Raw genomic sequence first — 24,888 nt, 5'->3', positions numbered from 1 at the left:
TATACGCCGTGGACAGCCATTTTTCAGACCATCTTCGGATTTTTTCATCTATTGATTTCCTGATTTCGTAAGATTGATTCATCCGAAGTGGGGTGTAATTATCATACGCATCAATTGCAGCTTTGCGCAGATCGGATTGGGAGCACTTATGTTCGAAGTATGCTCTTATGTTTAAGATAAGTTTGTCATGCAGTGCTCCAACATCAATCTGTCCGCCCGCTTTTCTAGGTAGCATCATTCGAACGACAGAGCCTTTTGGATGGCGTGACTTGTATATAGTCATAAGTGTACGTACGCTGTAGATTTTCTATTTCAATAGATGACCATTTTACAATTCCGAAGCTTTACGATACCACCGGGACGACAAATGTATTAATAGCGTGGATTTGGATTTAGATTCTGCTATCAGATTCTTCCTCATTTGCATCGTATTTATGCTGCTGCTTTGCATAACCCCAAGGTTCTTGTATGCCTCTCCGGGCTCCATTTCTGGTATGTCGAGTCCGCTACTTTCCGCAGTTACATGTCGAGAAACCACTTTAACCTTTAACTATTGTGATCTTTCGGCATTTATCAAGTCCAATAGGCATTTTAATGTCATTGGAGAAGGTTTGGACACATTTTAAAAGCTTATCTAGATGTTTGGAATTGCTGGCGTAGAGTTTCAAATCATCTACGTAAACAAGATGGCTCAGTCGGAATCTTCCAGACAAACCCATGTCCCGTCTCATTCAGAATGTGACTTAAGGGGTTCATGCTGAGAACAAACCAGAGCGGACTCAACGAGTCACCTTGAAAGATGCCATTTCAAATGTTTATTTCGGTTGTGTATTGAGAGCTTTCCGGGTCAGGTATTTTTATTCTTGTTCTCCAGCGTTGCATAACTTTTTCTAGAAAGAGTATGATATTGGGATTGAAGTTGTAAATACGAAGTACTTCAGTAAGCCAAGAGTGTGGAACCGAATCGAATGCTTTCATCCAGTCAATATAAGCTGCATGGAGGTTTCAGTTCTCCTCTTTAGCTTGACCTTGGGCAATAATCAATTGCTCTTTGCTCCTTGTGATGCACATATACATCCTTTCTGCTCTTCTGCAATCAGACTATGAGTTTCGATATGCTCATAAAAGATGTTAGTTATGCACGAAGTGAGTATTTTGTAAATAACTGGCCGACAGGTGATGGGCCTGAATTTTGAAGGGTCGTTGATTTCATCACATTTTGGAATCATATATGTCGTACCAAGCGCTGCAAAATTTGGCAATTCTTCTTCACCGGTTATTATCTTGGTGAAGAGGACTGCAAGTTTGTCGTGTATACATGTGAGCTTTTTGAACCAGTAAGCATGCAAGTTGTCACAACCTAGAGTTTTCCAATTGTGGAGCCTTCGAGCAACTATCCCAACCTCTTCAAGTGTTACGGCTGAGAAACCGAGTATTGGAATTTATTTTATTTCATTTTATTTTTTATTATTCTTATTTATTGTACTTTTTTCGTATTTATTTTTATTTTGTTTTATTTTCTTTTATTTGTTTTATATTATTTTATTTTTGTAGTTTATTTAATTTTTTTCTCCTTTTCTTAATTTAGTTAACTTTTATTTCGAATTTAATAATCTTCTAACCCTCGTACTGTTCAATGTTCCTTGCAGATGTCGTCCGGCAGTGATGTTAAACAAATTACGAATACTTCCAAAAATAACAGCCACAACAATTGTAACGGCAACAATCAAGTAACAGAGTACAACAGCAACAGCACTACAGAAGGTTGTGTAAATATTGGTGCTTCCAACGATGGTGCCACGGTAAACAATGTACAACAACAACAACAGCAACAAGAAAATTGTGAAACAGAACAACAACAGCAACAAACACATGCAATTGACTTCGAATCACTGGAATTGAGCAACAATGGCAATACCGTTAGTAGTCAGCAGCAGCAGCAACAGCAACAACAACGGCAACCAGCTTCACATTCCACACACGATTTAAACGATTCACTGAGCTTCCTTAATGAGACACTCGATCTCTCGCAGGAAGACATACAACGCACGCTCATAGCGAATATGCCTTTCGGTGCGGCGAATCAGAAAATGGCAGCCTCAGCTGCGGCGGCCGCGGCAGCAGCAGCAGCAGCAGCGGCTGTAGAGGCGCAAATGCTAAGTTCCATAGATTTTTTGGGTGGTGATTGCGCAGCTCAGAGTGACGATGAGATACACGTACCCGGCGTTAGTTGCGAGGGGGACGATGAAGATGCTGACGATGTGTTTGCCAATTTGGATGCATTCGATATGTTAGTTGAATTTCCCGAATTGGACCTGGATGACAAAGAAGCGTTATCCAATACTGTGCAGCAGCAGCAGCAGCAACAACACCAGCAACAACTACACGCTCAACAACAGGCTGCTATACACAGTTCGTTAGACTCACAACACAACAGCAGTCAACTCCACTGCAACGCCGACTTGGAGGGTGGCAAAAAGTTACTAAACATTTGTGATTTCAGTCCTGAATGGGCATACACAGAGGGCGGCGTAAAGGTGCTCGTAGCTGGCCCATGGACTGCAAACGCTACCTACACGCTGCTTTTCGATGCGCAACCGGTTCCGACGCAGCTAATACAGGAAGGTGTCTTACGCTGCTACTGTCCACCGCACGAGGCCGGTTTCGCTACGCTGCAGGTGTCCTGCAACAACTATGTGATCTCCGATACGGTGCTGTTCGAGTACAAGACGACGTTGTGCCACGAAATGCCCTTCGATGCGCACACCAACGATTGCCTGTACAAGTTCACGCTGCTCAATCGGTTGGCATTGATAGACGAAAAGATGCAGGTGAAAGCGGAGGCGTCAGTGACCCTGGTGAGTAGGCCACTAGCAAATGTAATGGAATGGAGAATAATTTAATATTTTTCATATCATTTGATTGCTTCCTCCTTTCTATAGTTTGAGCAACAGACACTTTTGCTACATAAGAACTTTGAAGAGCAGTTGGTGAGCTATTGCCAACAGCTCATGAAACGAGCTTGGCTATTGAATGGCAGCAACTGGAGTAGCGGATTCAAAGGCATGACTCTGTTGCATTTGGCCGCGGCGCTTGGCTACTCCAAGCTGGTTTGTGCTTTGCTTAATTGGCGCACCGAGAATCCGAACATCATACTCGAGACGGAGATTGATGCACTGAGTCAGGATGTCTACGGTTATACGCCGCTGGTGAGTGGGCATGGCAATGCTAGTTTTATACTTCTGGTTTGTTTTAAATTTCTATACGTTTTTTACAGGCTTGGGCTTGTGCACGAAATCACGTGGAAATGGCCACCATACTGTACAAGTGGAATCACAATGCTTTGAAGATCAAGGACAATGTTCAGCAAACACCACTGGATATTGCTAACTTCAAGGGGTACGTACGAAAAAAATTGTGTTGGGGAAGGTTCAAACTAAATAAATAAATATATAATTGGCGCTGGCACCCTTTTTGTGTGTTTGACCGAGCTTCTCCTCCTATTTTTGGTGTGATGTTGCCTTGATGTTATTTCAAGCCGACTTGGAGCCGAAAATGCTTGTTATGAGGGGCTTTTTCATGGCAGAAATACACTCGGAGGTTCGCCATTGCCAGCAGAGGGGCGATCGCTATTAGAAAATAACTTTTTCTATCGTTTTGGTGTTTCGTGCACGGATATTCCAACCTACGGATAGCTCAACCAAACACTCAACAGAAGTCTACACACCAATAATTTTTTTTTTATTTTTTTATTAAAAAAAAAAAAAAAAAAAAAAAAAAAAAAAAAAAAAAAAAAAAACATCTTGTCGAATACTTCTAAGGTTAACTTTGGTCTTTCGTATTCGTTAACAAAATCTTTTGCGCGATTTGTGAACAAAAAATTTATTTAGTTTTGTTTAAGAAAAAAAATCACTTCTTTGAGAAAATTTCTGTGCATTCGGGAAGGGAATTTTTTAAGGAAAATTTTCTGAAGAATTACTAATAGAACTTTGAAATAGAAAAACCTACTGAATACTGCTATAAAATTATCTTTGCGTTTGCCAAAACTCCATTCCCCAAATTGAGCTGTGAATTTTTATGTTACCGAATCATCTGGCCGACATACCAGGTTTTGCTGGTCTATAAATATACAAAAATCAATTGTAGCGTTTGCATGATTTTCCACTTTGTATACTCACTATCTACAACAAAAAAAAACTCTTTCTCCCTTAGGCATAAAGCCCTCATTTCGGAAATCTGTCGTCTAGAAGAGGAACGCGTCAAACAAACTAAGAAGAGCACCTTTGGCAATCTATCGCTCAGTCTAAATAAATATTCCGTAAGTTTGAGTTTCCACGAAAAATATATGAAATGAACACAAAGTATCTAAAATAATTTTTGTTTTTGTTTTTGCAACAGCTAACTGATATACACTCAAAATCATTGAACACCAACGAACAATTATACGATGTCAAAGACAACGAACACGTTTTCACTACATTCGACGCCCTGGATATGCAACGCAGTCATGATGGTGTCTTTTTGCGCCCCGTAGCTGTGGCAAGGTGAGTATAGCATTGGGTGCCATGAGTGATTTGCTAGTCCTAAGTGCGTGCGCATATTTAGATGTGGTAGATTTACTCTAATAATTACCAGAGGTTCGCGTGTGTGCCGATCGTCCAACCAATGACCGGTAAACACAACTACGGGTTTGGAAATTGAATGGTTGGTTAAATTGGTCATACATCCAAAATCCAACTAGCGCTTCCGCATCATTTTGTTGCCACATCTTCGCTACCATCTAGTTTAAGGGTGAATTACAGCCTGACTATATCCAGACCGCACCGAGGTTTAAGAACCTAATTAGTTTGCTGACGTCTAACCAGACAGTTGTTCGAGAGTCTCGAACAGTGGTTTGTCCAGGGTTGGCATTCTTTCCTTTCATAGGGCAGGACATTCACAGAGGAAATGGAAAATCGTTTTCTTTTTCTCTGTTTTTATTTTTCAATTGTGACAGTGGGTATTGTGATGGATGATGCCCATTTTGGCTGCATGTTCCCCCACAGACCAAATGCTACTTATGACTGCCGTAAGTCTCCAGGCTTTCCCGCCCTTTCATGTTTATCAATATTGACGTTCAATCATGGCGTGGATTCTCCAGGGTTTTCTGAGTCCGGCGTCTACTGTAGAGGGGCCACAGGGTTCTCGAAATAATGCATGAAGAAATGGAGCTCCATCTCTTCTGCGCTTTCCTGAGAAATAAATTGTGCAATTCCTCTCTAACAACAGTCAGGGGGATGCCGATGACCGGGTAGGAGGCCTCTGAGAGCAATACAGTCCCCTTCCTGGCAAGCAATTTCATTTCCCTTTATGCTTCCATGTCCTGTAACCCAGATCAATGAAATGCTACCTACACACCCAAGATATTTAATCGCCTCCTTACAGGAGTTGATTAGTTTGGATCTGCACCATGGCGTCGTCAGAGCCTTGATCACGGCTTGATTGTCGGAAAAAAATGTCGATATCTCCCTCGCTTCCACGTTTCCTACGCTTTTTGTATGTATTGAGGAGTACTGCTGTATTGGCAGTCCTTGGCTGGATATAAATCCGGGTCGGTCCGGTAACGTAGAACCGAATGTCGTGCGAACGGCACTCATTTGATGAGATGATTCGATTACAAAAAGTTAGCGCCAATAAAGTGTTGGTTTCAAATTTTGTATGACATCTTGGTGTTGTTGCTGTGGTAGAAGATCGCCTAAACTTTTTTAGAGCAGATTGACCACCAGTCTTCCTAGATATTATTTGATGATAGGCCCAGAAGATGAGTTGGTTTGAGGGGGTGAAACCAGAGGGTGAGGAATTTTAGATGACTGGGTCTAAACGAGCGAAGTACCTTCAAATGCCACACATTTTTTTTGAGTATTTCGGGTGTAAGTCTGGATAAAGAAGAGTGCAACCCGCAACAATATTCAGAACATAGAAGTGCCAAAGCAGCACGGATCTCATAAGGCAGTTGAAGATCTTGGTCATTAGCCTCTAATAGCGGCATTCAATTGGCGAAAGTTGGTCACCTTTTTAAAACCTTCGGTTGGCCACCCGGATCTGGCCTTTTTTCGTCCTTTTCGCGGATCTTTTATAAAAGGGTATAACAATAAAAATGAGGTTATGTAGCAACACTGTTTTGCTATATATGAGGTTATGTAGCTTTCGATACATTTTGAGCTGTATTTTGGAAATCTGTTGCCGAACTTTTGAGGCTATAAAATATTTGACTTTTAATATGGACGTATTTAACCACTTAGTCGTAGTTAAATTTAAAATTTTCTTTGCAGCAATCAAAGTCCACCGAATGCCAGTCGCTTTTCGAAACGCTCGTCCGTCGATAGTGGAATCAATATGGATATACGAACAAAGCCGGGCAAATCCTTCAAGGACATAACGCGCCTGCAAAGGTAATTCTTGTATTCTTAATTATTGCTTTTAAAAAATAGGAGCTGCAGAATCAAATCGTAAAAGTCAGAAACTCTGCAATTCAGTAGCTACATAATTTTAATCTTTAACCTTCCTAAACGTGTACATGTATTGAAGAAATACTAGGTTAGATTAGGTGGTGCTAGATGACTAAGATCACTAGACTAGATCCCTAAGACCTCTTGAACAATGGACCCTGTGTTAGCAGTGCTATTATTTTAGGTAATTCTTAGGGCACGTCTTCGCGAGTTTTAGCAAGCCGTTCAGCCTTCTGTCAGCGATATCCTTTCAGGATGAAAAATATTTTGATCTTAAGCACATTTCTTGAGTCCTAGAACTGCAGTGGCAAAGTTGGTGTTCCAAAGCATCCCTAGCATTCGCTTCGTTGCATGCATTACACGCATCGCTCTGAACTAATCGCATTTTGGCAGCGTGATGTGGGGCGAGACAGTGTCCCGTTTCGATGGTGGCCGGTTCTACGTTACCGGAATGACTCGGGTTTTTCCTGAACAAGGGCTGCCGCCCCAGTAAACTAGCCACGTCTAGTGTACTCTAGTGTCCCGTCAATTTTTCAACCAATATTTTGCAGTCTTTCCTAGCGGGTGATAAAATAAAGTTTGCAGTTTTGGTATTCCAAATCCTTAGCAGAATTTCGGTAGTTTTGAGCGAGGTTGAGTGTTGCCAAAGTTGTGATCGACTGCGTTTCCAGCGCTAGTTCCTCCTTCAGTTCCGTTTTCAGAAAGGACGGTGATGAGTACATGTCTGACGTGCTCAATTTCGGCAAGCGAATACTTGGCTTAGCGAGCTCATCGGCTCTCTCATTTCCTTCTATGCCTTTGTGTCCTAGTATTCAATAAATAGTGACTAAAGGGATACAAATATTGATCAGATTTTAATTTTTAAATTTAAAAATTTTTCAGATTATGTCAAATTTGCGAATTTGCAGTGAGTCAGTATTGCGCTGTTCATTCTCTCTAATTGTCCGAATTTTATTTTACATTATTTAGATGTGCAAACTTGGTGGCCAATCCACTGGCCCGAGACGAGTGTCGAGAAATAAACCGCTCACCGAAATGACGAATCAGTAAATTCATTGTTTCACGGGCTGTATGGCAAGTAGCGCCGTCTGCCGTCTTGGAACCGTCTTGAAGGCACCTCTTTGTTGTCGAGATCACGGTTTCAATTTCCGGAATCAGATAGCAAATAGTTGTTTATCATGGTGCAACAGCGTTCGCCATTCACTGTTACGTTGGCACCAGCCTCGTCTTTGAGGAAATATGGGCCGATGATTCCTCCAGTCCATAGGCCGCACCAAATAGTTGTTTTCAATAGACGTAATAGCTGCTCTTGAATGGCTTCGAGTTCCTCTTTAGCACAAATATTTCAATTTTGCTTATTGATGTAGCCAACAAGCCAAAAACGGGTCTCAACGCTGATCACCATAAGTTGGCCTGATGAACACTTTTCACAGAGCCTCGATTCTCGTAATACATTTGTACGATTTGTAAACGTTGTTGAGTCGAAGCGTCTTTCCATGAATACTGAAAAAAATTATGTATTTTGTTTGACAAGAGTCAAGCGTGATCTGTCAAAAAAAAAAAAACCCAATCTGAGCATGCTTTTTTTTCTGGTAGAAGTTCAGACTTTGTTGAATTTTTCCGCAAACAAACTAACTAAATATAATCTTTACTAGTAGACCCAAATGGCTCGACCGTCGTAGCCGAATGAGTTGATGCGTGACTACCATTCGGAGTACGTAGGTTCGAATCTCGGTGAAAGATCAAAATGAAGAAAAAAGTTTTTTCTAATAGCGGCCACCCCTCAACAGGCAAGGGCAAACCTCCAAGTGTGTTTCTGCCATGAAAAAAGTGCGTGTAGCGTAGTATACATGACAGAAGTGAAACTTTCAAGGCAGACAAAGAAAGAAGGAGAGACCCGAGATCGAATGAGAGAGAGACAGAGAGAAAGAATATATATCTAAATAAATTCACAACATTTGCAGAGAATACAAATAGACAAAATTTACAAAAAACGGAGAAGGGTCGACCGGTGTAGGTAAACGCCGAACACAAACCATGGCAACAACACACACTACTCCGAGCATTTATCAGCCGCACAAACGTATCGATTCCAGGACCACAGCAGCGGCACAAATTACCGCAAGGCAATACCAATAAGTCCGACGCCGGAATGGATAGCACTTTATAGTACGCACAAGCACTAGCCAGGAAACGGAAATAAGCGCCAAAAAGTAGGCACCAAAAACACAACGCCAAAAAAAACTGGGACCAGAAAACGCCCCAAACAGTAGGCACCAAAGAAATATAACGCCAAAAAGTAGGCACTAAAAAAAACAAAACGCCAAAAAGAATTGGGAAATTGGGAAATATAACGCCAAAAAGTAGGGCCCAAAAATATATTTCCTACAAGTTTGCACCAACAAACAAGCGCCAAAAAGTAGGCAGCGTTATTTCTCACTAGAAATTAGCAACCACAAGGAAAAACTCAAGAAAATAGCCTAAAGTGTATCTAAGATATATATAAGGTATAGCTCTCTCTTTCCTTCTCCTCTACGTTATATCTTTTTTCTCTCTCGCGGAACGAAAATGCCAAAAACGTTGCATGACCTTGAAATTTTACTCTCTATTCTCGCTCGTCCATCGACGCCTAAGAAGTTTCACTTCAAAAAGCTCCTCATAAGAACTGTAGGTCCCTCCATTTGTGAAACAACATCAAGACGCACACCACAAGTAGGAGGAGGAGCTCGACCAAACACCAAAAAACGGTGTACGCGCCAATTATAAATATATATATATATATATATATCTCTCATTTGCTGCAACGTCGTCATAACTCAAAAATTGTGATTTTACAGGAGACGCATTTTTCAGTTTTTAAATGGTTTTATATTATATATATTAAAATTGTATATGAAAATGGACTTTTTTCTGTAGCTTCAAAAGTACTCCGAGTTTTTCTTATGACGTTGTTGCTGCAAAAATAGGTTTTATGGTCTGACATAATTAAAATTTTGACGTTACTGCAAATATCAAAAAGTTTTATAGCTGAAAACCTATTGCAAATTTTGACTTGTGACTGTATTATATTTGCACCTTACTAAACAATATAAGAGAAAAAAATATGGATATTAAATAAAATTTATTGCATTCATTGCATATTTTATTGTAACATAAAAATTAACATATTACTTCAGGTGCAAAAATAAAGAAACATAAATTCACGTAAAGAATAATATTCATTTTAAATAAAAAAATGAATGGAATAAGGATTACAATTGCTCGTAAAAAGGTCTATAATACTTAGGAATGTGATTTTTCTGTATCAATTCTAGCAGATCTTTTTTTTTGCGGTCCGCTATCTGAGGTTTTGTATAAAATGCTCTTGTCATTGTAGGCTTTTTTTAGTGGACTCGTTAAAATCATCGGAGTTTCGACACCGGTTGTGTTAGTCTCAGAACTGTCGGATGTTGAATTTGTTTCGCAGTGACTGTTACTCTTACTGACAATATCGGGTGGAATGTATGTGGTATCACGAACGGAATGGTCATCATCCTCAGAAAATGAGCTCGAGCTTAATGAGTCTGATTTCATTTCAACAAAATTCACTGTTGATGTGCTTTTTGTCTGGCATTCTTTACCCTTTCCATCTTGCTTTTTTAAAGCCATTCCCACCATTTTGGCGGATCGAGAATTAGTTTCCATTAATTTTTGACTGAAATTGACAACAATACTGACATAAATGGAAATGATTCATAGCAAATAATTTATACTTAAAAATATTTAGTGCAAGAATGTCATAACAGTGAATAGTTCTTTAATACACTATTGCTTCACTAATACATCTTATTTGTAATAGTGTTTTAAGACAAAATAGTACTGAAATAAAAATTATTATTTTCTGGAAAAACGTCATAACACTCAAAAACACTACAGGAACTCACTCAAATTTTTACATGCACAACGTCATATCTTAAAATAAAGCAATATACACGATAGAGAAAGAGATATAAAAGTTAACTTACCTTTTATTAATATTGTCACAAAACGAAATATGACATTTTTCTAGAGAACTTCACGATGTTAACCACACAAAAGCCGACGCACAACTGAGATAATACGTTGTTGCAAATACGACCAAATAGGATATGTAATTAGAGCGAAAGCATCTATCGCGATGCTGCGTGAAATGTTAAAACTTCGGATATAACACTTTGTCAGTTGACCAAACATATAATATTATTTCCGATATATTAGTGATGTTAACTAAAATTTTGCGGTTTTTGAGTTATGACGACGTTGCAGCAAATGAGCGATATGTATATCGTAGATCCAAATATACTGACTAAAATTATGCTTTTTATTGCAGTTTTGATGCACATGACAATTTCAATTTGGCCGTGGAGTCATCTTTGGACACGCTGGCCGCCACAAATACAACGAATTCCTTGCTGTCGCCATCACGCAAAATGGACTTTGCATTGTGTAAGTGTACGGTACAAATAACTGCTGAGTAATTTACTTTTATTGTACAAGCGTTTTTTTTTTCTTTTCTATTTTTCCATATAAAAAATTTAATATGTTTTGTTTTGCAAATTTATTTAAACGTTTTTGGTTTTTTGGTTTGGTTTTTTTTTGTTGTTATTTAAAATAAGTTTCTTTTATTCCAACTCAAATTGTATAAATTTCAATTTATTTCAAAACTATATTTTCTCCAATATTATATGTATGTACCACCCTATATGTGTATGTATATCAGGCGAGGTATCAACTGGCGATTCAAGTCCCTTACCCGACAAAGATCACGATGATACATCAACGATCAATAATGATGATGTAAACGATGTGACTATAAGTAATGAGAACGATGCTATTGTAGGTCAGTTTGTGTGTGCACTCTATGCTCTCTATATGTACTCTATACATACAAACATACATACATTGATATATGTATACTTCACTCTCTCTGTCTCTGTACTGTACAGTACTAAGTGCATTTCTCCTGCAGATCTGCACTCTTTGTTTGTTTACGTTATTACTTAATTGTTGTTGTATAAATTGTTGGCATATATAAGTATTTGATGTATGAGTAATTGTGCTGAACAGCTAACTAACAAACAAATGAACTGGTGTGTAAATATTTATGTATTAATAAATCATGTAAATTTAGTACCTAATGAGTAAAATGAGTAATCGGTAATTGTATATAAAAATGAAAAAAAAGAAGCAGAAATTATGCGAAAATGTATTTCTTAAGTGTGTAAAGAGGAACGTAAACTGAATATTTATTTTTAATACTAAAATCAAAATTCAAAAATCATAATGCGGACAGCTGCTAATAGTTGTGTAAATATGTAATTTCATGCTCTTGCATAAGCGGCTTTTAGTTGTTTGATTTCCTATTATTATTATAATTATTATTATTTTCCATTATTTAATTATTTTATTTTATTTACAACTCTCTGTATTAGTTAAATAATCTGCATGTGAAATTTGTGAAACATTTGGCATTTGAGTGTTCCTGTAGTTGGTGAATTAGTTGAAGGCGTATGGGTACAATTCATTTATTTTGTTTCTGTTACAAATACACTCTCCTAAATGTTTTGATTTGCTTGTGTCAATGTATTAAATACTAAAATCCTCTCATACACGTATACCCCGCATAGGATCTTGAAATTATGCCAAATGAAAATTGATCGAACATTTCATAGATCGCGTGCAGGTATATGTGTATGTATGTGTATATGTGTGCGCATCAGGTTACTGCCAGCTGTAGTCTATGTTCACATTTTTCTGTATTGGGTGTCCGCTAAGCGCATACAAATACGATCGCGCTAACATTTTTTGGTTTTTGTTGTTTCTCCATTTTATAGGGGACTCTGATGCCAAAGTGCTCACCCTGGCAGAACACATCATCGCCGCTATGCCGGAGCGTATAAAGGTAGGCAAGTTTACGCCAGTCTGCTGCGTCTTTAAATTAATGTAACTTCTTTTATTTACACCTCAGAATGAAGCGGATGAGATGATGGTGCTTGGCAGTCCGCTTACTGAACCGCTCAACTCAGATTCGCCCAGCTTAAATAATGGTTTTATGGATCCACTCGATTCGTTGCCGAATACACACTTTGAGAGCTTCGATTTCAATGATCATAGCTACCGTTATCATGATGTTAGCACACCTTGTTCGAGTCTGAGTCCTGCTAGTTCCGGACCATTGCAATCACCAGCCAGTTACTCCATACTGGGCGCGGATCCGTCTGTTAGCTCGCCAAGTCCACCACCCTCAACCAAACAGTTGACCGAATTTTTGCATGCCTCCAGCAGTAGCCAGTATCCGTTTGAGGCAGATTTCTCGAAGCTGACGTTGACAGGTGAGTAGAATGGATATTTAGCTGAAGTTTTTGGACAAATGTCGTACAAAACCAAAAAAAAAAAACAAAAGAGAAGCACAAATACTAGAAACGAAAAATCCGCTTTTATCAGAAGTTACGTATCTAAGAGAGATACTTGACTCCAAACTCCTTTGGAAGCCTCTTCTTCTTCTCCATTAGCGCGATAACCGCTCGGATGAGAACTCGTAGAATGGTGCCGTGTGTAAAAGTCCACCGAAGAGCGGAACGTACCTGATTGCTTTTCACTTGGGAGTGGCCAGGACGTTACTTCTGCACACGGCCCAAGCAGCTCACAGCTTCCGAGCTTCGCCCAAGTATCCTGTGAATAGCTCCCGAATATCCGTTTGAGAGCGAGCTAATATGAAAAGGCGAAGCAACGCAGGATATCTGCGCTGGGTTTGGGACCCGCCACGTAAAAACCCACCTCCAATGAAAATTAAAACAAAGCCATTGGAAGCTACACATTGGAAATCGGTGAAAGAAGGCGAGCATAGCCTTTTACTCATGTAAATCTATGTTCGGGACTCAAGCCGCAGGTCGTTCTCTGGAACGACACTTTAAAGTATAGATGCCTGGTTTGGTAGGAAGCTCTTCGGAAGGGCTATAATATCACTAAACTGGGGCGGGCGCAAAGACTGCTTGTTTTGGCATCACAGGAGCATGTAGAACTTGCCTCAGTGCTGCCTTGAATGCCGTTTTGCAGTTGCTTCTCATCGACTTTCAAGTTATTTCTATCGGTGCTCAAAGTGCAATCAGTTTAAAGGAGGTTGGTCTCTGGAGTCAATTTCTCAAGTGACATGGTAGCATTTTCGGGCAGTTAACACCACATTTCTCCGAACTTCGAACAGATCTCTCTATCCGCAAACTGGAGTTTGAGGGTCGTGCCAGGGCATTCTTTCCAAGTAGGCAGGATTGGAACGAGGGGAAAATCCGCACCAAAGCTGGCACGTCTGTCTTCACTGACGGCTCCAAGATGGAATCGAGAATCAGAGTAGGGGTTTTCTCTAAATCAGCGAATTTATCTACTTCCTTAAAACTGTCGAATACTGCTAGTGCTTTTCAGGCAGAAGTATTTGCGGTTCTGCAGACATACGAAATGCTAGGGAACGTGGAACCGAGGCTGCGATCAAGGCACTGGCGACGCCATGGTACAGATCTAAATTGGCCAACTCCTGTAAGGAGGAGATGAAATCTCTTGGGTGTGCAGCTAACATTTCGCTGATCTGGATTCCAGAATATAGGAGCATTGAGAAAAATGAAATTGTTGATGAACTTGCCAGAAAGGGGTTGACTGAGATGGTCTCAGAGCCCTTCCACCGGATCATCGGCACCCCGGACTGTTGTTGAAGGGGAATTAAACAACTTATTTCTCAGGAAATCGCAGAAAAGATGTAGCTCCATTTCTTCATGTGGTATTTCGAAAATCCTTCGGTCTCATTTTAATAGACGGAGGATTCAGAAAGTCCTTGGGACTCCACGCTATCCAATTTCCAAATTCATAGCTGTATTTACTGCTCACTGTACGATCGGTACATACGCGGTGAAGCTAGGTTTACCATTTAATCCCCATTGCAGAAGCTATGGGGACCTTTCGGAGGAGGAAACTGTTGAGCACTTTCTCTGTAAATGCCCGAGTTTGGCAGCTGTACGATTAAGGTCACTGGGTGCTATTTCCTTCGACAGCCTGAGGCAGAACGCCAAGCTAAATTCCATCAATCTTGTCCATTACATCAACAGCTCCGACTGGCTGTAAATATCTGTCTGTTGGAGGTCTCAACAGTACTTCAATCACTTTAGCTACCTACCTATTAAAAAAATTGATATCTGATTTGATTTTCACTAATTTCACTTTTTCATTTCATTTACCTCTCCCGCCCTCATAGACACCGAGCAACGTGAATTGTATGAGGCTGCCAAATGCATACAGAAAGCATATCGCTCGTACAAGGGCCGCCAGAAGCTAGAGGAGCAGAATAAGGAACGCACTGCCGCTATAGTCATACAGAATTACTATCGTCGTTATAAGCAGTACGCCTACTATCGTCAAATGACCAATGCCGCTCTGGTCATCCAGCACGGCTACCGTTCGTATTGTCGCAATAAACGTTTCAAGAAATCGCAATCATCCTCGATGTCGACGGGCATTGAATTGTCTGCTGGCGATAGTCAGAGCAGTCCCACTTCGCAGTGTTTGTCGAGTTTCTACGATCACTTTCGCAACGATCAGCAGCAGCAGCAACTCAACGAATTCAATTCACAGCCGAGCACACCAAAGGAGACAAGTCCATCCGGTCCATTAAAGTAAGTGGTTCTTTGTTGTTTATTTATTATATTTTTTTTTTTTTTGTAAATGTGTTTGAGGGTTCTTTTTCGATACTACAACCGTTTTATTTACAGACGTACTTACTCACAATCAACGCAAAATCAAGCTGCCAGAAAAATTCAACAGTTCATGAGACAATCACGGATTAAGTAAGTAAACCTAGCGTAATTTGTTTCTAATATTTATATTTACATAGGTATGGGCTTATTCATTGTGGGTTTAGTTATAAATAGTAATCCATCAGTGCGATTCCGATCCAAATCATTTTCTCACTTTCTGTCTTTATAAAACAATTTGATTTATCAGAACTGCATTTAGATCTAGATTTTGTTGGCATCGCGTGAAAGAACGAATGGTGCAAGCAGACTAAAGATCTACAGGGTTGCCCATATTCGACGGACCCATGTGTTTTTTGTTTAATCAAAGAAAAACACAATTTTTTTGATGTTGACGATAATAATGATTTTATTTGGTTCAAGTCGATTTGTTGACATCACTTTTTGAAAATGATATCTCTCAAATGGCCGCCTTGAGCCTGTACGACGTATTGTGCCCGTTTTGCAGCATTTTCCATAGTTTTAGCTAACATTTCGGCTGGAATAGAGGTTATTTCCTCACGGATATTGTTCTTGAGCTCTTCTATGGTCTTTGGCTTATTAATATAAACCTTTGATTTTAAATATCCTCACAAGAAGAAGTCGGTGGCGTTAAATCGGGCGAACGCGGTGGCCAGTCAAAATCGCCATTTTTCGACATCAAACGACGAGGAAACAATTTCTTAAAAAAACCAATTGTGGTGCGACGAATAATTCGACGAATAATTGGCATCAAAAAAGTGGTTATCATATCGCGATAACGCTCCTGATTGACGGTAACAGCTTGACCATCTTCATTTTCGAAGAAAAACGGCCCAATAATCGATTTCGCACTAACGCCGCACCAAACAGTGACTTTTTCGTCGTAAAGAGGTACCTCTTGAATTTCGTGAGGGTTTTCAGTGGCGTAAATACGGTAATTTTGCTTGTTTACCATCCCATTCTATAAGAAATGAGCCTCATCAAACATGATGATTTTGTTCCAAAATTGCTCGTCATCTTCAGCCATTTCGATGACTCTTTGGGCCCATTCCAATCGACGTGGCTTGTCCGCAGGCAACAATCTTTGCGTCAATTGAATCTTATACGGGAATAAGTGCAAATAAGTGCAAATATATGGAATAAATGCGGATAATTCCTTAAAAGTGGTCCGCTCAATGCCCAACTGCTGAGAACGCCGATTTTGGGATGTCCTTGGCGACGTCTCAACACTGGCCCGTACACTGTTGAATGTAAATTTCAACAATTTGGGAGCGCTCGCGTGGAGTGTACTTTTCCATGGTAAAAATCTGCTTGGACTGACGCTTCCAACGCGGTATGTCATTAAGCGATCTGACGTCTCTGTCAAAAGATACAGAGTTGCCAGATGGGTCCGTCGAATATGGGAAACCCTGTACACCTACACCATTTCTAGCCAGAAATTGTGTGCCGGTGTGACTTAAACCTAGCTGTTCTCTCCTAAACTGTTTATCTAGCGGCCTTCCGCATACAACAAAACAATCATATAGTGATCGATATAATCGGTAACTCCCCATTGAAATATTACTAGGGATAAGCTTATCGATGAGTTAAGAAAGGTTTTTTTTAATGATCTCAAGATTCTCAGTAGTTGATATCACCCCCAATCGGAACTATAAACAGATGTAAATATACCAACTTCAGTCATCTTCAGACTGCGACATGTCTAAACTTATTTGAACCCAGAATGACTTTAAGAGCGAACATAAATACATTATAAGAGTATTACCATAGTCTGTCGAGCACGGCAATGGGAAGCTCATTGCTGTTCTCACTAGTAATTCACCTTTCGATTCACTACAACTTTTACTGCAGAAGTAGTGAAGTAAACACGAACTACCAGGTGTATATAGTAGATATGAAAAGAGGCTTTTTTTCAATTTCAAACGTTTATTAACAAAAAATCGTTACAAATTTAATCTTCAAAATAATAGCCATCGCTAGCGACACATCTTTCCCATCTCTCAGGCAATTTGGGGATGCCGCGCCAAAAAAATTGGCCGTCTTTGGCCGCAAACCAATCATTGAGCCATTTTTTGACTTCTTCGTGAGCATTGAAGCGCTGCTCGGAAAGTGCGTGGCCCATCGGATAAATGATAAACGGAAGCCGCCAAGTCTGGTGAGTAAGCCGCATGCACCAGCGGTTCCCAATCGTACGTCTCCACTAATTCTCGGGTCGCTCTTTTTCGATGTGGCATTGTCATCAAGAAAAATTACTTTGTGACGCCGATCGGCATATTGTGGGCGTTTTCGGTGTATAGCGCTGCTCAAATCGGCCAATTGTCGTTGGTAGCGTGCACCGTCAACTGTTTCACCTGGTTTTAATAGCTCGTACCAAATCATACCACGCTGATCTCAGAAAACACACTGCATGGCCTTGCGGCCGAAGCGATTTGGTTTGGCCGTTGTTTTTGGCTTGTGGCCGGGCGGACCATGCGATAGTCCAAAGTAGCACTTGTTGGCAAGAGAGATTCTACGTTGGATTTTAAGGCTGACATTGTTATCGGTGTTAATGCTGGTTCCTAAATAAAAGAAGTCTTTACTACCTCGAAAATATAACTGTCTACAGTGACTTGGGTGCCGATACGCGACTGTGCCGACTGTTTGTTTGATGACAGAATGGTTCCATATGTAGAAGTCCACCTAAGTGGAGAGAGTTACTGATCGCCAATAACTTGGGAGTGGCCAGGACGATTCTTCTACATATGATTCAAGCAGCTGACAACTTTCGGGAGTAGCCCAAATATCCTCTGGGTTGTTTCCGAGTTGGGTTGCTTCGAGAGCGAGCTAACGTGAGAAGGCGAAGCATCCCAGGATACTTGGTTCTGCGCTGGGTTTGAGAACCGATGTAATACTTTAAAATTACAAAAAAAAAAAAAAAATAATAATAATAATTTAAAAAAAAAATTTTTTTAGAAAATAAATTTTCTTTCAAAAAAAAATTAAAAAAAAAAAATTATTGTAAAAAAAAATTTAAAAAAAAATTTAAAAAAAATTTTTTTTAAACACAAATTTTAATTCGCTTTGTAAGCCTAATCATCGCACAATTATTACTTTTCCATCGAAAACGTTGTAAATAGTTATAGCTTACTGTGTAAGCCTTACCTGTTTGATTTCGCCCGTACTTAGATTCTGCTAAATTTCTTTTCATACTTTTTGTAACCTCTACTGAGATATCTTATTTTTCCCATATATCAAGAATTTGTATCTTCTGTTCTAAAATTAAATATTTTTGCCAACGCAAGAGTCATTATTAATGTATATTTGTAAAATATTCCACGCAAGCATTTGGGATGGAAATTTAACAACCTTGGTAAGGTTTTGTACCGGAAAGGAGTCCGTAGTTACTTTTTTATTAAATTATTTATTTATTAATTTTTTTTTATAAAATTAATTTATTTATGCGCAGAAACTTTATTAGTTTTTGTGTCGATTGCATTGATTTATTTTTAATAATTCTCTCTCTCTCTCTCTCTCTATTAGACTGCAGAGAGAACGAGCCGAAAAAGAGAAGCTGGTGCACCAACGCAGGGCGGAATACCTTCAAAGCTTGCAGTTTCAAGGACAACCGGAAATTGTCAGCCCAACCGAAACAAAGTAAGTTAGAAGAATATTTGAAAATACTGCTGCGAGTATAGCAAAAGGTGTAAGTGGAATGCAGTTTATTGAAGACTCAAAAGAAATGTGGTTGTGTCAAGAGTTTTGCCGATGCAGCTCGTTAAAGTTATTCTAACCAACCAACCAGAGTGAATTGAATATTAAAAAAAAAAAAATGGTGTATTTTAAGACATTTGTTGCTCAACAAAGCAACATTGATTTCGCTCTGCTGAAAGATGCTTGAATGTGTTGATAAGCAAAATTAAGTAATCACCACATTTTGGTTTTGATTATCTTTTTTGCTAAAAAAAAATATTTTGAGTGATGAAAATCTTCATTTTTCACCTTTACGCGCTTCATTACTTGTCTGTTTGTGTGTCCAATAATGTAAATTTTCTCAGAGGGTGATTAATTTGGCGCAACCTTGTATATTTCGAGGCCAATAAAATTTAAAAAAATATCAAACCAATGAAGGCATTAATCGCTTGAAGCGAACCGTATTTCTGAAATACTATTTTGCATTAACTGAAACTGATTTGCAAAAACTATAATCTTCCGATAGGGTGATTAGTTTTGCGCCACATAGCGCCATATTTTATGAGCTCTGCATTTATACAGTCCTCACCACCTGACTTGTAGTTTTTCAGCTGCCCGTGAACCACTTGAAATAAATAATTAAATAAAAGGGCTACGCGGAAAAATGAGAGGGCGCTGTTAAGTGGATAGCTTAATAAATTCCTTCGGTATAAGAACGAAGTAAAATTATCGATCTTCGGCTATAATCAATGATTAATACTACATATGTGGCGCAAAACTAATCAACCTATCGGAATATTATAGGTTTTGCAAATCAGTTTCAGTTAATACAAAATAGTTTGATATTTTATTTTATTTTTTTTGGCGCCAATTAATCACGCTTTAATTTTTCAGTAGGCTTTTGCAATCTGTAACTAAAATCTGTAATTTTTTGTTTACTTTTAGTGAAATGGCTGCTGCGTCTACCACAAATGAGCTTGTCAACCACAACAATACCAACAACAACAGTAACAATTGCAGTAATGTTTTTGCCTTCAATTTGAATCTATAACAACAATGTAGAAGCAAATAGGATTAGAATCCAGTGAAAGCACTTTTGACATGCGCAAGCTTAATTCGAATGTGAAAGCGCTTTTCGCTTTTTAAAGTTTGACGCGAGAAACATACATGAAAGTTATTTTTAAATGTGACAGCTCCTTCGACTTATGATAGTTCTTTTTATATGTGGAAGCTCTACTTATTTGTGAAAGCTTCTTTTATTTATGAAAGTTCTTTTTAAATGTGAAAGCTCCTTCGACTTATGATAGTTCTTTTTATATGTGGAAGCTCTACTTATATGTGAAAGCTTCTTTTATTTATGAAAGTTCTTTTTAAATGTGGAAGCTCTACTTATATGTGAAAGCTTCTTTCATTTATGAACGTTCTTTTTAAATGTGGAAGCTCTACTTATATGTGAAAGCTTCTTTCATTTATGAAAGTTCTTTTTAATCGCGAAAGCTCTTTTCACCCATGAAAGTTCCTTTTAAATGTGTATGTTTTTTCACCCATGAAAGTTCTTTTGAAACGTGAAAGCTCTTTTCACATATGAAAGTTCTTTTTAAACGTGAAAACGCTTTTCACCTATAAAAGTTCTTTTTAAATGTGAACGATTTTTCAGCTTTTCAAAGCTATCTGTGTGAAATATATGCGAACGCTTTTTGACTCATCACAATTTTTCACATATGAAAGATTTTTCACCTATGAAAGCTTTTTCGTATCTGAAAGTTCTTTTTAACCGTGAAAGCTCTTTTCACCCCTGAAAGTGCTTTTTAAACGTGAAATCTCTTTTCACGTATGAAAGTTCTTTTTAAACGTGAAAGCTCTTTTCATCTATGAAAGTTCTTTTTAAGTGTGAAAGATCTTTTCGCTTTTTAAAGCTTTTGGAGTGAAATATAAATGAACGATTTTTTATTTATGAAACTTTTTCACATATGAAAGCTTTTCCACCTATAAAAGTTCTTTTTAATCGTCAAAGCTCTTTTTACCTATAACAACTTTTTCGCATATGAAAGTTCTTTTTAAACATGAATGCTCTTTTCACTCATGGAAGTTATTTTTAAATGTGAAAGCTCTTTCATATATGAAAGTTCTTTTGAAACGTGAAAGCTATACTTATATGGGAAATCTCTTTTCACCCATGAAAGTTCTTTTGAAACGTGAAAGCTCTTTTCACCCATGAAAGTTCTTTTTAAACGTGAAAGTTCTTTTCACCCATGAAAGTTCATTTTTCAATGTGAAAGCTCTTTTCACCTATCAAAGCTTTTTGTCACATATGAATGTTCTTTTAAAGCGCGAAAGCTCTTTTCGCATTTGAACGCTGCTTGCGTCGAAGCGCCAGCTAGAATGGCACTTCATCGTTTACAACTGCTACTCAACATTTATCAAAATGTAACAAAATTGAGACGTCACACTAAGGCTTATATACTATACACATGAAAAACATACATATATATATATACTTATATTGGTATTGGTTATATACTCTAATACATAAATAGGTACTTACACATACATTTGAAATAAATGAAGGTATATAACCCACGACTAATTGTAAATCTTTGAATAGCTTTATTAAACTGAGTGAAACTTTCTATTCGAAACTTTTTGAAATAGAATTGTAGTACTTTTAATTTATTGTATTGTACTTTATTACTTCTAAAGAGACAAAGAGACAGTGTACAGTGAATGTACGTGAATTTAATATTTAATTTTGCTATTGCACGATTCTGTAGAAAACTTAGTATTTTCTTCTTTCAAATGCAGTTCCAAACAAAAGTGTAAACGAAAACTTATATTTAAAAGTTCAAACAAAAAGAACGAAAAAACCAGGAGTTAAAGAAGAAGATTGTTTCATATTTAATACAATTTATGCACCCAAACATAAAACTTTTTTGCCTTCTAAATATATTTATATGTAAGGAATTAACTAAACTAACTACTAACTAACTATTAAATCGATTAACTACTTATGTATAACAACAAATATAACAACAAGAACAAAGAACATCAAACACTTTTTACGAATTGTAGGAGTTTTTTCTCTTTTCTAATAATTAAGCAATCAGTCGTTTAAGTACTAAGAAGAATTTTTGAATACGTATATACCTACTTACCCTAAAAGTATGCAGTAAAATTATTGTGCAAAATAGCGATGGTCAATGTTACTTAGTTTCTTTCGATTGTACAAAACTGTACTAGCTATTTTTTCGCTTTTTAATTGTATTGTCCGAAGAAGAAGAAGAAGAAGAGGAAGATAAGTAGAAAAATGTACAAGTAAGGGAGCTACTTGAATTTGAATGAAAATGAAAATGAATTTGAATTTGAAACATAAAATTAATTCGCAAAACTAAGAGAACTTATTAATGAAGCCTTTGAAACTATAAATAAACAAAAACAGAAAACTAAACGAAAAAACTGAAAGAAAAAATTAAATCAACTTAACTGAAACTATTTAGCAGAATTTAAAATAAAAAAAAAAAATTAAAATATATAAATCAATAAAATAAAAGCAAAAATATTAGAGAATTTAGTAAAACACCTTGTAAAGAACTTTTTAAACACTTGCATGCAGTGAACGAGAGCTCTATTTATATTGTACATACATACATATATACAGATATAATTACTTAAGCGTATATGTATGTGTATCATATTTTAAATTAGCAAACAAAAACCAAAAAATTATCCAACTGTAGGCAAAAAGGCACTTTCGAAATGCGTTCATTGCGTTACTTGGCCAAAAAGCGACAGTGCAGATGGAAAAGGGGGAAAAACAAAAATAAATATTGAAAATAGGAAGAATGAAAGTTCGTTTTTAAAAAACAACTACTCTGTACTACAACTAACTACGTAGATAAATAAAAAAATATATATATTTATGCTTTTAAATTTTTCAAAAAAAAAAAAAAAGAAAAATGAGAAAAAAAAGCATAACTCGATAAACTTATACATATATATCTACTATGAAAATCTATAAATATTTTAATGATTACGCCATAAATACTTAGAATTTGAAATGATTTCTAAAATCAAAACCGTAAAACTGAACTTAAATTAAAACTTAAAATTAAAAATTTAAAATATATAGATTTTTGAAAACTTAAACTTCATAAAGTGTTGCCTTGGCAGCCATGTTTGAAACAAAACAAAAAAAAAAAAACAAAAAAGCGAAAAAAACACAACAAAAACCAAGAATGTGCTTACGGAAACGCAAAGGACTTGCACTGAGTGGGCGCGCGGAGCAGAAAATGTAGTTAGAAAAGTTAGGTTTTTGCTGCACGCAGAGCATGGAATTGAGTTGAAATCTATTGAATTGAATTGAAAAGCAAAAGTATTCTTAAAAAACTAAAAAATTTTAAATTTAAAAAATGTTTTTAAACTACGCTAGCAAAAACATTTATTTTTAAATGTGATCATTATATTATGCTCCCCTATTTATTAAATTATATAAAATATTCCTATTACCTTATATGAAAATATAATCAATAAATAAAGTAAAAAAAATAAAAACTTATCAACTTATCTTTATTAAAATCAATAAAAGAAAAAAAAACAACAAACAAATACAGAAATAAACTTTTTATTGCTATTGCTAGTTTATAAGACGTTTTCAAACTCTACTCTCACACGCTATTCTAAACTATTTCAATAACAACAAAAAACAGCAGCAACTAAATAACACATAAACCAGAGTTTACTGTACTATCCTTGAAAATGCATACATAAATAAGGAAAAAATTAAATTTTATATAATTATAATCTTGTAGTTAACATTTTCTACTACTTTTAAATTAAACTTCTGTTTCACTACTAAAAAAAAAAATTATTAAAAAAAAATGTATAAAAAAAAAAAAAATTATTAAAAACAAAGTTTAATTAAAAAAAGATGTAATTAAAAAAAAAAAAAAGAATTTAATTAAAAATAAAAATTTATTAAAAAAACAAAATTTAATTAAAAAAAAAAAATGTTATTAAAAAATTATTTAATTAAAAAAACAATAAACAAAAAAAATATTAAAAACTGCAATACGCGCATACAAGCAAACATAACTTCCAACTAAATCAACAAAATATTATATTTAAGGCTCAAAGCTTAAACTAGACTCGGAAAACTAAACAACTTAACTACATACAAACCTACATATATACATATATACACAGCTATTCAAGTGCTCATAGTTACCAAATATACTTACATGGCTGTTCACTACTCCACTACTCCACTTAAAAACAATGCGAACTGCAGCGCAAATGTAATTGTAAATCGTAACGGCATTGCTGAATAAAGTTGAGCAAAAAATGAGTTGAGCCAAAAGCAGCGGTGATGGCTGAACAACAGGTCAAAAAAATCCACATATAACGGAGAAAGTCGAGAGCAGCATTCGTGAAATGTTTTTGGCGGTGCATTGTACGAATTCGTTGATAGTTTCCATATTGCAGGCAAAGCTAAAATAGAACTGAAACTATGTTAATAAATGAGATGGGCGCAAAAAAGTTTGCAATACCTTTTATTTTTTTTTTTTTTTATTGCTTTTTCAATTTTTATTTTATATATTTTTTTTTAATTAATTTTTTATTTTTATTCTTTTTTGTTTTTTTGATATAAGGGAGTGGCCTTCTCCCCGTTAGTCCATGTTTATTCCATTCGTATTAGCAGAGACATGACCTACTAATACGAGTGGCTTCTCGCCTTCCACCGAAGTGGATATGGGTCACTGCCAGCAATTATGGCAGTTACGGCACGCGTGCAGTAACACTGCACAGCATGTTGTTCCCCCCGTCATAGTTGTTGGTTGACGAGAACTAGGCTGGTTCGCGAGTAGGCTTTTACCAAGGCTATGACCTACTTAACCACAGAAGATAACTGTGGCGTACCCTATCCACCACCTGGGACACGCCGCAATAGGTGCCCAACCAATTAA

General features: G+C 37.1%; 1 protein-coding gene across 4 annotated transcripts in view; it reads left to right on the top strand.

Moving 5' to 3' along the window:
- The window catches only part of LOC128866636 (uncharacterized), a 121,686-nt gene extending 97,918 nt beyond the window's left edge, over positions 1 to 23,768 (top strand). For 3 of the 4 annotated variants that reach the window (XM_054107523.1, XM_054107524.1, XM_054107522.1), the window contains 14 exons: positions 1,650 to 2,858; positions 2,943 to 3,209; positions 3,278 to 3,399; positions 4,213 to 4,318; positions 4,399 to 4,544; positions 6,312 to 6,431; positions 10,837 to 10,952; positions 11,227 to 11,346; positions 12,341 to 12,408; positions 12,475 to 12,838; positions 14,743 to 15,160; positions 15,257 to 15,331; positions 18,779 to 18,892; positions 19,874 to 23,768. In XM_054107523.1, coding sequence (XP_053963498.1) covers positions 1,650 to 2,858; positions 2,943 to 3,209; positions 3,278 to 3,399; positions 4,213 to 4,318; positions 4,399 to 4,544; positions 6,312 to 6,431; positions 10,837 to 10,952; positions 11,227 to 11,346; positions 12,341 to 12,408; positions 12,475 to 12,838; positions 14,743 to 15,160; positions 15,257 to 15,331; positions 18,779 to 18,892; positions 19,874 to 19,979 — 3,351 coding nt within the window. In that variant the 3' untranslated portion in view covers positions 19,980 to 23,768. The remainder of the gene's footprint in view (positions 1 to 1,649; positions 2,859 to 2,942; positions 3,210 to 3,277; positions 3,400 to 4,212; positions 4,319 to 4,398; positions 4,545 to 6,311; positions 6,432 to 10,836; positions 10,953 to 11,226; positions 11,347 to 12,340; positions 12,409 to 12,474; positions 12,839 to 14,742; positions 15,161 to 15,256; positions 15,332 to 18,778; positions 18,893 to 19,873) is intronic. The other variant, XM_054107525.1, reaches the window with a different exon arrangement.
- The last annotated feature ends 1,120 nt before the right edge of the window (positions 23,769 to 24,888 follow it).

The sequence above is a fragment of the Anastrepha ludens genome, chromosome 6 (assembly GCF_028408465.1).
Source record: "Anastrepha ludens isolate Willacy chromosome 6, idAnaLude1.1, whole genome shotgun sequence".
Lineage (NCBI taxonomy): Eukaryota > Metazoa > Arthropoda > Insecta > Diptera > Tephritidae > Anastrepha > Anastrepha ludens.
Note: the sequence above shows the minus strand (reverse complement) of the source record. Positions and strands in the feature narration are given on the sequence as shown.